This window comes from Aplidium turbinatum, chromosome 4 (assembly GCF_918807975.1).
Source record: "Aplidium turbinatum chromosome 4, kaAplTurb1.1, whole genome shotgun sequence".
Taxonomy (NCBI): domain Eukaryota; kingdom Metazoa; phylum Chordata; class Ascidiacea; order Aplousobranchia; family Polyclinidae; genus Aplidium; species Aplidium turbinatum.
This window is the reverse complement of record NC_137475.1, coordinates 1,403,566-1,416,058: the sequence shown is the minus strand read 5'-3', so window position 1 is coordinate 1,416,058 and position 12,493 is coordinate 1,403,566. Positions and strand designations below refer to the sequence as shown.

The window sequence follows — 12,493 nt, the reverse complement described above, 5'->3', positions numbered from 1 at the left end:
GCATTTGCTTTTTTAATCATGTTATGCTTCACTGATTTTAACAAGTTATGAAAAAAATAAGTTGTCAGTGACGTCACACACTCTTAAAGAAACCAATTAATATCTTTACTGCCACTTGAAGTTGCTCTTGTACTTGTCATCAGATGACTCTGCTTCATAATCTCGCTTCACATTTCAGGTGGACGCCAGTTAAAGGCTTGTATCTAATCAATAGTTTCACTATAACTTTGCTCCATTTGCTCAATAAGTTCTGTACCAGAACGTGGCTTCACCAAGTTCTTCATCAAGCTAATTGGACGTCACAATACTCTGGATTTAATATGAACAATAGAAGATATACCATCATTGTATTGATGCTGTTTATCAGGTTGGTTTGCATGTACCAGCATGGATCAGTGTGAAGATAAAACATAAACTATATTTTTTGACGTCATTGGCTCGAGAATACAAATTCGAGAATCGGTTGCTGCGCATGTGCTCATTGTTTCAACGTTTTTTGATTTTTTTTGATTTCTTTTGCATTGTTTCAACGTCGCTGAAATGGCGTGAAAAAACTCTTTTCTCAGCTGGGTAATTCAAAATTTCAGAACTAAAGTTATATAGTAGCCTGGTGATTGGTAAACTCATATTTTAAATTAGAAAAAATTGAAAACTTTTTTGTTTTTGTCATTATCCATCGTTTTTCATGCTCCACCACCAGCTGCAGATGCGTTTTCGTTATGACGTTGATGTCGTTGATCTTTCAAGTGAAATTCAAACGTTAAATGACATTTTTTGCTAAAAATTTCTAAATTGTGTTTTGGTTCAACTCTGTTGTGCGAGAGGGCCAGTGATTTCCATTGAGTAGAGTGGACGACGATACGTTAGTAATGCTGCGAATTATATTAACTTCCATTTTGCAACAGCGATTGAAGTGTTGTAATAATTCTGCAATTTACTGTGCCAGCCATGTACGCGATGTGCGCTCATTGCGAATTTTTTGTCGTTTTGGAGTTTTTTTGATATGTTCCATCCTGGGATCAATCCTGAAACCGCCAGAAGAAGTTTGGAATAAATCGTTTAATATAAAAACTTTTTTTATCTGGAGACTAACTCACGAGTGACTGCAGTTGCTTGGAGGGCTGTTTTCCTGCCAATTATCAAAGTATACAATCAATAACTTAACCCTATTAATTATTGTAAAATTCCATAACACCTTCGCTTGTCTTCACTAATAGTAAACTAGAATTCGCAATTTTCGGCTAAATTTTCGAAACAGTAAAAAGCAATTATTACGTCACAATAAAAATGAAAATAAAACTCGTGCTTTCGTTTTTGTGTTTGTGATGAAACTATGTGAGAGCACGACGGCTGAAACGACGATGGTTTGGCATTTACCAAAAGCATTGGCCATGTCATTGATAAGACACTTTAGAACTTATTTGAAGGTCGAAGATCGGCTTCTTTGTCTTCCTGACTGTTTGATCTAAACCAGGGGTCGGCAACCTACGGCCCGCGGGCCGGATCCGGCCCGCCAAGCAAAATTATCCGGCCCGCAGCATTTTTGCAAATTGTAGTTGGCGGGCCAAAACGAACATCCCATTATTTTATGCTGCCATTTGGTTTTACATAACAGAATTAAGATTACTAAATGTTATGTAAAACTTTCGCAATTTTTACTTTTCCATATTTATCCGTAACGCTCACTTGTAATCACGTAGCCTGTGTACTTATGCCGCAACAATGCTTAGTTAGGGCATTGTCGCCATTTTGAATTTCCTTGATATTCTTTCTCTGCGAACTGCATTTTAGAGTGAGCGACGTTGCAGGCCTGACAGATAGTTTGATAGATTTGAAGTTTTAAGAATTAGTTTGTTTGAAGGTTGATAATTTAGAAATATGTGTAGCTTAGGAAGCAGGAATTGGCCTTTTTAGTGACAGCCGGTCCAGACTTTTAAATTACTTTATTTTTTAGAGTTATAATTTACTCCCAGTTCCATTTTTCCGTTTTTTTCAACAAGTGAGTCTTGTCTTTGAAGAATTTGCTGCTTGTTAGAATCCACCAAGCATAGGAAATTATCACAAAGCGCCTTTGTACCCGCGACCTATCGATCACGGGTCGCTTTGTTATAGTAAACTAGGTTTGGGGCAAAATTTAGCTTAAGCTTGCAGAAGGTAGCATCAAGGTACTTGGCAGTTTCACCTTGAAGTCCGGTTATATTAGCCTATTTACTGCATGCTAGTTGCAGGCTACATGAGTTGCGTTAGTAATAGTCAATTAACCGTATATTTAACGGCAAGTTGAGAACATAACTTACTGATGACCACTTGCAAGATGTTATGATTCTTGCCTCATCCAACCTATCACCTGACCTTCAGAAACTTTCTAGCAGGAAACAACATCAAATATCACATTAATGTTGTGCTGTCAATAAATAAAGTACTTGGTGTTTTTCGTTACCAATTGTTACTAATTTTCTTTATATTAATCTATATAAGCCTATAGTAGCTAAATATGGAGATACTCTGATAAGAACGCCAATTTTAACAATATTATGAAACAATTTGGGTAGAGAGGTAACTCTTTTAAACCATAAACAGACATAACTCAGCAACAACACTACATTTAACATTATAAAAACAAAAAACAAAAAGCGAACGAACTATGACTAGCCGAAAACGTTCGCTTTTTGTTTTTTGTTTTTATAATGTTAAATGTAGTGTTGTTGCTGAGTTATGTCTGTTTATAATATTATGAAAAGTAAAGAAAACGGAAGTGCAAATGGAAAACTTGTACGGCCCGTTAACATCTGCGCAGTTTTGTTTTGGCCCGCGACTGAAGAAAGGTTGCCGACCCCTGATCTAAACCTTTAACGTCCAGGAAAAAACCTGGATGTGAAAAAATAATATTTTTTCTAAACCTTAAAATTTTTAGACTTGTTACACTTTGTTATCTGTCTGCAACATCGATTGTTTTGTCAACACAGTGAACTGTGGAGCAACAAAGACGCTTTGTTCCGTAATTGAGGAGAATTTCTTGAAAAGTTGCAAATAGATTCTTTCTTTAATCCGGAGCATGAATATTTTTGTAGAGTGAAACTTCGATCACGAAGGCAAAAGCAACGTTATAAGTTGTATTTTGCTTGTCCTTTCAAAATATAAACATAAATTATAAATATAACCAGCTATTCACCAAACACCTTCTTGGATTTATCAACAAATATTCTTATGTACTACATTGGTGATGCCATTTTTTTATTTTTAATAAATGATTCTCTTTTCTTGATAGCTTCATTTTCGCCACTCCCCCATATCAGTTGGGGCGTCAGGACCGGGTCATCAACTCAAACACGGTATGCGGGAATACCCCCGGTTTGACAACCCGGCAAACCCACCTCTGCACCCAACACCCCCATTCCGTTGCCTCAGCTATACAGGTCAGTCTATAATTAGGGCTGCCCAGTGACTGGTATTTTGTCACTTTCTTACTTTTTTTATTTCTTACTTTTTATGTTAGTCGCATAAGTTGTTGAATGTTTTGAAGAAATTGCAGGATTTTAATCAAATGTTAAAAACACAAAAAGTATTTTTAACGTCAAGCTGTTTGTTGATTTACCACCATTTTGGGATTTTGAAGCAATATTTTGACATGTCTTTTTTTAGAAAATTTGTTCAATGAATTCTTTGAAAATTATTTCCAAAAATGTGAACTGGTTTTTTATATTTCTTATTCAAAAGAAAGTTTGAAGTTGCATCTTTAACACGAAACTAAGAATTTATTTTTGCCTTTGTCTTGAAAAATGTTCGACATATCTTCTTTTTTGAACCTCATAAGATTGAATTGGAGAATCTTCAAAGAACGAGGCCTGATGCTGCAGCCTACATCTTGGAATTTACGACAATCGCTTAAATTTGGAAGCATTCTTTTGCAGCAAAAACTAGCTTTGTGTCTTTTTATAAACACAAGTTTGCAAAGTATCTTTAAAAAGAGCCAGTCACCCCTGGAATGTGTAATTGCCACACGTCAAACCGTCCACGTGTTTCCCCTGTGTGTTTATTTTTATAAACTTTTTCAATTTAGATCTCACAACTTATGTAGAATGACGCCGCAAGAAATTGTCACTTTCAATACGAGATATCAAAGCAAGACCGGGGTTATATTAAACTCACGTTAGTCGCAATCGCATGGTCCGCCATTGGCCGCAAAGCCGACCCAGAAACGGACGTGACCGCGTGTGGTGCAAACGTCTGATCTGTCTGGCGTCAAAATAACAGTTAACACTGCGTTATATTGCCCAATTGAAACAATTGCGTGGTTATGACATCACAATTAAATCACGCAAGCTAATGCCTAATAATTTTGTGACGTTACACAGGGCATGCAGATCGCTATCCACGAGTGCAAGGAGCAATTCAAGGACAGGAGATGGAACTGCAGCGCGCTGGAGACAAAGAACAAGATCCCACACACCAGCGCCTTCCTCACAAACGCTGATGGTGAGTAGTGGCCAATAGACAACTTTTATTCAATATCAGTAAAATTAATAAATATCTTTTAGAGAAAACTTTACAATTTCATGTGAATATTGGAAAAATTGGTTTAGTTTTGCCTTCTACGACGCTTTATTGTTTCCCGCTTCTGTGTTGTTGGCTGCAGAAGCTTTTGTAGCCCATGTTCTGTGGGGAGATTTGACAGACCAATAGAAAGCGGGGGACACTTCTTTACAGATTTCCCAAGTGAACAACCGTAGTTGTCAAAACAAATGTAATCGAGTAAAGCGAAATAAAGGTTTACAGCTACAGTGACAAATAAATTCGATATAAAGCGAAACAAAACCTAGGCAGGAACAGAATTTTAAATGATTCTATTGCTTTGCGATTCAAGACCCAATGCTGCCAACTTGCAAACTTATATTTCCTTTGTGACATGACAGTGCAGAAGGAAGTCTGTCCCCAGGCGCTCGACAGCCTCGATTTCTGCGGATCGTTTTCCATTTTCATTCATAAATTTAGAACAAACATGAGCAGAGGTTGTACAACTTGTCCTTTGGGAAAACCCTGACTATACTTTTTATAGACAATTATTATTGTGTGGTCGATTATCGTAAAGAAGCGCAATTATTTGTTGCGTCACAGTATTATCCAGTGGCGAGTGTTCAAATAAATAAACAGATCATTATGACGGTAATAACCGCCATTTTCTTCCAACGCGGTACTTCATAAGCCTTCATTGAAAATCATTTAAAAATGTTAAAAGAATTAAAATTAAAGTTAGCTGTTTTCCGGGACTCGCAAATAAAAGGAAAATATTTTCAAGGGTGTTTGTCATGGGGGGTTGTTATAATCGAGGGGGTAGGTCTAAACCGGCCCCCTAGAGGCATATTTCTGAAATTTTCAAATTAATTAAAAAACAAAAGAAACTGAATTCTCTGCAGAGTGATGACTTTGAGATGCGAGTTTGAACAAAATCAAAGATAAACAGTTCAGCAAAAGAACATGAACGTGATGTCTTTTTGGGAATTTATTTGAAAGTTTTTTTTCACAGGAAAATATTTATAACTTTAATTTGGAGCTGCTCTAGCGTTTCATATTTGTCGCATAAGCACATTGCCGTCACCGCGTTTCCGAGCGCGGCAACCGCGACTTCGACCCAGCGCGACCGCAACAAACTAAACTTGTGCTTGTTTATGAGAAGTCGATCGTGATTGATAGGCGTTCATTAGCGGTGGCGCTTATTTGCTCATAATTAGCGTCGACAAATTAGCTCATCTTGTTCTTGACGGCCCACCACAGCAACTAATTCTGATTGCCTTGATAAACCAGTTGGCCAAAGTTGATATATTTACATCGATTCAACGTCTGGCGACGTTTGTTATCTGGAAAGAGACCGTGCCATCTGGGACAGCACATCTGTAACGTAACTAAAACTCCGTGCAAGGGGCAAATTTAGCTGAAGTAAGCCCATTCCCGGCAGATGTAGAATGTCATAATGTCAAAACAGAAATAAGTACGTTGTTCTCGCGTTGCTTTGTCACAATGAAGCAACGCGTTGGTGTCAGGGAAATGTGCCCGATAACAGGCATCGATGGCGCTGACTTGCATTGTTCTGTGACCTCAGGTAACAAGGAGACAGCTTTTTCCTTCGCCATCACCTCGGCCGGGGTTGTCCACCAGGTGGCGCACGCATGCAGCTTGGGGAAGATCAAAGAATGTCAGTGCCCCCAGTCTCAACCCGCCAGTCACCTCACTGCTAGCCAGAGAAAGAAATTCCAGGTGAGAAAGTCGAATGTCATATGCTGGAGCCGAACTTGAGACTCCGTGTCCTCATCCCGTGTTGAGTGGTAGCCTCGTCATCCTCAGTGTGGGCTTGTACTTGGCTGTGTGAGATAAGAAACAAAAGACCAAACAATCAAGAAAATGAAATATCTTCTGACAGGTGTCAAACCCACAACAATGCTTGATATGAATGACTCGGTTACATGTCTTGTAATACAATCGAATTTATTTTGACACGAGTCAGTTCAATTATAAACAGCTAAAAATCGATTTTGATCAGCTAGCAGCTAGATCTTCTTCAGTTAATCTTATTCAAATAGATTTTATTTGAATAGGCTTAACTGAAGAAGATCTAGCTGCTAGCTGACCAAAATCAATTTTTAGCTGTTTGTGGGTATGATTGAACTAACTCGTGTCAAAATAAATTTGTTTGTAAAATCCAAACACTGACCACTCTCCATTCAGCGGCACCTAGCGCATGAAATAATTTACAGACAACAATGAGAGGAAGCTTCATTTTGTCAAACTCGATGACCCAGCCTGCGCCAGTTTCTACAAGTACATGTGAAACTGCTAGGAATAACATACCAAAGGCTTTCATAGTCCGAATAGATATCGAGATATATTTCCACGACCAATCTTTTTGTAAACCAAATTATAATCTGCCAATATTAAAATCATACTGGTCAGGCAACTTCTGTGGTCTGCGAAAGTCAATCACTATGACGGAAGCAAATATAATAAAGTACTATTCTTTGCTACTTTTGACGTTTTGATTTTAAATTTTTTAATTCGAATTTTGAAATCCACCATTTTACAATTGTCTTTAATACCGAATGATTGCTGTAGTTTATAAAACATCCCGTGAAGGTGCGCATTTGAATTGATGACGTCATTGGCTACTTACAAATGTTATTTCAATATCTTAGGAACGATAATGGGCGATTTTAACGTCAGCAAGTGCTAGAATCCTGAGAAAGAAACACAAACGAACGGTCGTGTTGAATTTTGTTTATATTTATTTGCTCAGCTTGTTTACGTTTTTAAATGTTTTGTTTAAATAACAAGCAAACAAGAGAAAAGTTGTATACTGTACATAAAAGTGCTGAGCTGCTGGGATCGACATTCGATATCAATGCAGACAAGAGGAACACGACAAACTGCCCAAACAATTCAAAATGTTCTGTAAAGTTTTTGTTCCACATAAAAATTAAATTATTAGAATATTTTCAAAATTTTTTCTGGGATGGGAAGTGTTTGACAGCGAAGCGTTCCCGAATTTCATGAAAGTCTCTTTATGAAAAAATCATCCAAAGACAAAACTTACCAAGGATGTTAGGTCGTTTAAAAATGTAATCTAAATACACAACAGTCAAGTGAAACGTGTTTTGTTTCAGCTAATTCTTTCACTTCATGTTCTTAGGGCATGGCGGTTCGTTGGTGACGAACTCCACAAAGTAACTCATACAGCCAAAATTTTGCTTCATCGAGTGTAAATGTCACTTATTATTTAGAAACAAATTCACGGGGTACGTCACGACATGAGTCGGTCGCCCGCGCAGAGTTTCGAGCGAGCCGGATGCAACCATAACATCAATTATGGGTTGGCATTCGCTGTTAAGTTCCTCGACTCCACAGATGAAAAAGATCTCGTGTCCAGAACTCGATCTCACAACAACAGAGTGGGAAGACTGGTGGGTGATGCCTTGCAAAGGCTTTGCGTTGTGTCAGTTCATGTTTAACGGGTCTGATATTTGTTTACGCCAATCCCAATCAAGAGGATGTGGAAATTCCTCTCCTGTTTACAAGTGAGAAGTCCAAAATCACAGGAAACTCGAAATAATGTGCTTTTTTGTGTAAGAATGAAAAAAGTGGACAAGTCAGTCGAATTTAAGTCTTTTTCAAACATATTCTTCCATCTTGTGCAGATCGTGGCAAACAAAATGAAGAGGAATTGCCGATGCCATGGTACATCCGGGTCCTGTAGCCAGAAGACCTGCTGGAGAGAGACGCCTGACTTTCGAGCTGTTGGGAATGAGATGAAGAGGAAATACAAATTCGCCATTAGAGTGTCCCCCAGTGCGGCGGGGTGAGTGCGAGCGGTGATTATGACGTTTTGTTAAAACACAATCTTAACAGTGGAGATAATCTCTATCGTGAACTTATTTCTGAAAACTTGTATTAGGAATCTTGTATCAATCCTAAGACCCTCGGATATCAGACAACGCATGGGTCGATGGCATAAGGCAGCTTCTCTTTCAGAGTTGCCAGCTGGTTGTAGATATTCCTCTTAAAAATGTTTTTTGTTGTTGCTAACGTCCATCGTTCAACTGTCGCTGTCATTCGTTTCAAATACATTATGACGACATAACCAAGTGGGCGGACTCCTGCACGTGGTGACATCTTTAATTGTTCACATTTGTTTTTATCCTGAGATGTCGGTCACGGTTATATAACCTTTGAAACCTGAACAATCGTGAAAGAAAAATTAACTTTTGTGTAATATTTTGCAATTTTTTTATGATCGGTTTGTTTGAGAAAGTCCCTTGAAATTTATTTAATAAAAAAACGACCTGGAAATGGATTTTTGATGGCCATGAGAACTAATATGTATTTTTAAATTTTTGTTTGTTTTTTTAAGCACTTCACCATTTGCTATACAAGGGAGATAGCGGGAAATGTTAGATCGTCCTAAGCTTGTTCCCCGATTCGCCAAATTAAGATAAATTATTCGAAGTCAATATACTGAGATTTTAACACGCGCGTATTTCACGCTTTCATTGAACAATTAAGGTCCAAGCCGGTAGAGAAACGGTCAGTTATGTCGTCATAAACCATCATCTAACTAAAAATTTATGAAAAACGTTTAAAATTGGATTTTTGCGAATAGATGAGCGATTGTTATCGTTATATTCATCACCGCGGCAGGTGGAACGTTCCGCTGTGTCGCTCAATCGCTGGGAAGAACCAATGCTTCGTTTTATGAAAATATCAATTTGAATTCTTTCCTTATAATTTTCGATTTTAATTCTGAGTGACGCAGCTCAATAGCTTGCTTAAATCGTTAATTTTCACTTAAAAGGTTCCACTGGAGCTCCCAACTTAACTTTTAACCTGTGAGTGAATTTCACAGCCTGAATAAACAATCAAATATCCAATGTTTCCAACAAGATCGTGTGATGGTATTTTCTTCTCTTTTTCAGATTTTTAAAAATGCAATAATCTTTCTTATCTATTTTCGTTTTTACTTTATTCGTGCATGCGATGAACTTTATCTGTATTGGAAAAGAAGAAAGTTTAGTTGCAAGATCCACAGGGCCAGTTTCGATCCAAAGAAGGTCCAATTTATAACTATCTTGACAAGGCGTTCGTTACACTTAGCCGCCCCGTTAGCTCAGTGGTTACGCGCCCGGCTCAAGATCATCCGAAGTTCGATTCTCGGGGTGTGCGCTTGAGCAACGCATGTTAAGGACTGCTCTCCATTCAGCGGCACCCCATGAATGGAATAATTCCCACGCAACAACACTTCAACAATCGGAAAACTTTACTCTGCCAATTTCGGTAACCGGCCCTGCGTCAAGAGCCTCTACAAGTATGCGAAACTACCAGGAATAACCTATCAAGGCTATGTCAGTCCGAGGATAAAGATTCAAAACCAACCAACCAACTTCTCTTGCAAAGTGAAACATGATCTTATATCTCATAGGAATGCAAACCCGCACAGCTAAGAATGTTGAATAATCAACAAACTGTCTAGGTATAAAACAAACTTAATCGTGATTTCAGGACGCTGATGTTTTTTCTCTTCCGGTGTTGCAATTTGCAAAACTAAAATATCGTCGCCTTGTGCGGTCGATTGGAATCTAATCTAAAAATCTCTTGTTTTGTGTTTGCTGCGACGGGAAAGATTTTGTTTCTTTCAATCGTATCAGCATTCGTTGCCTATAGCAACGTGACTATGCTAAAGCCAAAGGGTGTGGAGATTGGCCGCTTGTGACCTCATAATTGCTGACGCGGCATTTCTTATGTTTAGAAACGAAGTCCGGGAGAGCAACGAAGTTCGCCAGCGTCAGGTCATCCGTCAGCACTCATTCACATTCCAAGATCTGATCTATTTGAATCATTCGCCCTCCTATTGCAACTCCGACCCTAGCATCGGCCACCCTGGGACCACCGGTCGATATTGCAACAGCTCGGCGGGAATATCGCCATCGGATTCCTGCGAAACTCTATGCTGCGGCCGAGGTTTTCGAAAGTTAAAACTAAAGATCGTGGAACAATGCAGATGCCGATTCCACTGGTGCTGTTACGTGAATTGTGAAAAGTGCGAAAGAGAAGAAACTGTTTCCATTTGTAACTGACACGTTACCCTTCTATGACGTCACACGTGAAGTGACGTTAGTTTGCTTGACACCAGCCACGTGAGCGCAGACAAACGGAGGAAATGAATCTATAAGAAAGTGGCACAGTAGCGCCACCTGACGGACAATGTTTCTCTCCAATTCTTGCAGGAACAAATGTTTGTTGGAAAATGTTTATCATTCAATAATTGTGATGTCACAAACTGTTTGATCTATTGATTTGAGCCAGTTTTTTTATTGTACTGACGCGATAGACTAACTCTATTACGTAACAAGGTGTTTTTTCATCGTTTTATCAAAGCGTGAAAGTTGTTCCGCTTTTTTGTAAATATCTTATTCAGTTACAAGCGATGTAAAACCAAACATTATTAGATCACAAAGTATCTTCACCCATCCGGAACAATTGAAAATATCAAAGAAATGTTGGATTCTGCTTTTAAGAAATCAAAGGTTCCTCCATTGATGTATTTATTTGTCTACGTATCTCCACCAACAAGTCAATTGACATGAGGAGTTTTCAGGGCCGTAGCCAGACCACAGAGCAAGGGGGGCCAACTTTTTTTTAGGGGGGGCCGAAAAAATTGAATCATTATAATTGTAGCTGTTGCTCGAGAATGTTGGGATTTTGCCAGGGGGGGACGAAATTTTTTTCAGGGGGGGGGGCGAGCCACCCCTGGCCCCCGGCTGGCTACGGGCCTGGGAGTTTCATAATTATGGTAATGCCCTGTCTGAATTACGTCATCACCTAAAATGAGAGGTTTCTCGCATTGTCTAAATTACTTTTTGTCGACACTTTTGAAGTGATCACCTTTTGCTGCTGTTGTTTATTTATGACGTGCTGTTCCGGTACAGTCACCAGTGCAGTGCTAAACTTGTTTTGTCACAGTATGATGTTTGTTTGTTTATTACATTTAAGCACTTTGTTGCAGAGGTTTTGATGACGTCAGCACGACAGTTTACAAAAACGCCACTTGTGGACAGAATAATTGTAGCTTTGAAGGATGATGATGATGATGATCATGACACGTGGAAAAGTGTCGGATTAAGTTTTGGTGCATGTTGGAGCATTTTTTCATCACAAACGTTGCCAGCCCAACTCTGGAAGAAAACTTAATTCTGTTAGTTCCGCTTCACCGACCATCCTCTTTAAAAAATGCCCTCTACATTGCGTCAGTTGCTCACCTGTTGTCAAACTGTTGTCAAATGCCTCACATTGTTGTCACTTGTTCAGTTGCGCCGACGCCGAGGTTATGACAAAGCTCTGCTGGTTTCACCAATCAGGGCGTCATTTAATTCTTAGCTTTCAACACCTTGTTGGCCACGTCATCAAAGAACCTCGTGGCCGGCCTCTAGCTCTATCTTGTGGCGATGACTGTGGTAATAAGAGTCCAGCCCTCATCTCAGAAGACGCACATGGGCTTACTCAAAACTGATATATGACGGAACAATTGGTCGATAGGACGACAATCGTCCAATCTCACAGACTGATGATTTATTTGATGGGATCTTGGTTGCACTTTTATGGATTTTGTGAACTGCATCTCATTACGTTTGTCTACCGCTTGTACTTCATCACGTTATTCTATTAAATTTAGAACTTCACAAAAGTTGGAAACAGTTGTTGTTCTGCTTCAAACCATAAGACTGTACCTCCATCTTCACTTTCAACAATATTATGTTGTCAGGAATTTAATTATGACGGAAAACGCTTCGAAGAGAAGTATTTCGAAATAGATCGCTTCAACGCGATATCCTTTGTCTTGGTTTCGTTTTAATTTCGAAATAAAAGGCACGTTAACAGTTAATTAATTAACTCTTGTGCGCAAAAATATTCTGCTTCATTATGACGTAAAACTCATACATTGCCTTTATTTCGA

The 12,493-nt window shown here is 38.8% G+C and overlaps 1 protein-coding gene across 1 annotated transcript; it reads left to right on the top strand.

Moving 5' to 3' along the window:
* The first annotated feature begins 292 nt into the window (after positions 1-292).
* On the top strand, positions 293-12,476 carry LOC145768819 (protein Wnt-10a-like). Its single transcript, XM_082580418.1, has 7 exons — positions 293-367; positions 3,269-3,416; positions 4,356-4,476; positions 6,098-6,252; positions 7,770-7,949; positions 8,184-8,344; positions 10,289-12,476. The coding sequence occupies exons 1-7, from the start codon at positions 321-323 to the stop codon at positions 10,614-10,616; spliced, it is 1,140 nt and encodes a 379-aa protein (XP_082436544.1). The 5' UTR covers positions 293-320; the 3' UTR covers positions 10,617-12,476.
* The last annotated feature ends 17 nt before the right edge of the window (positions 12,477-12,493 follow it).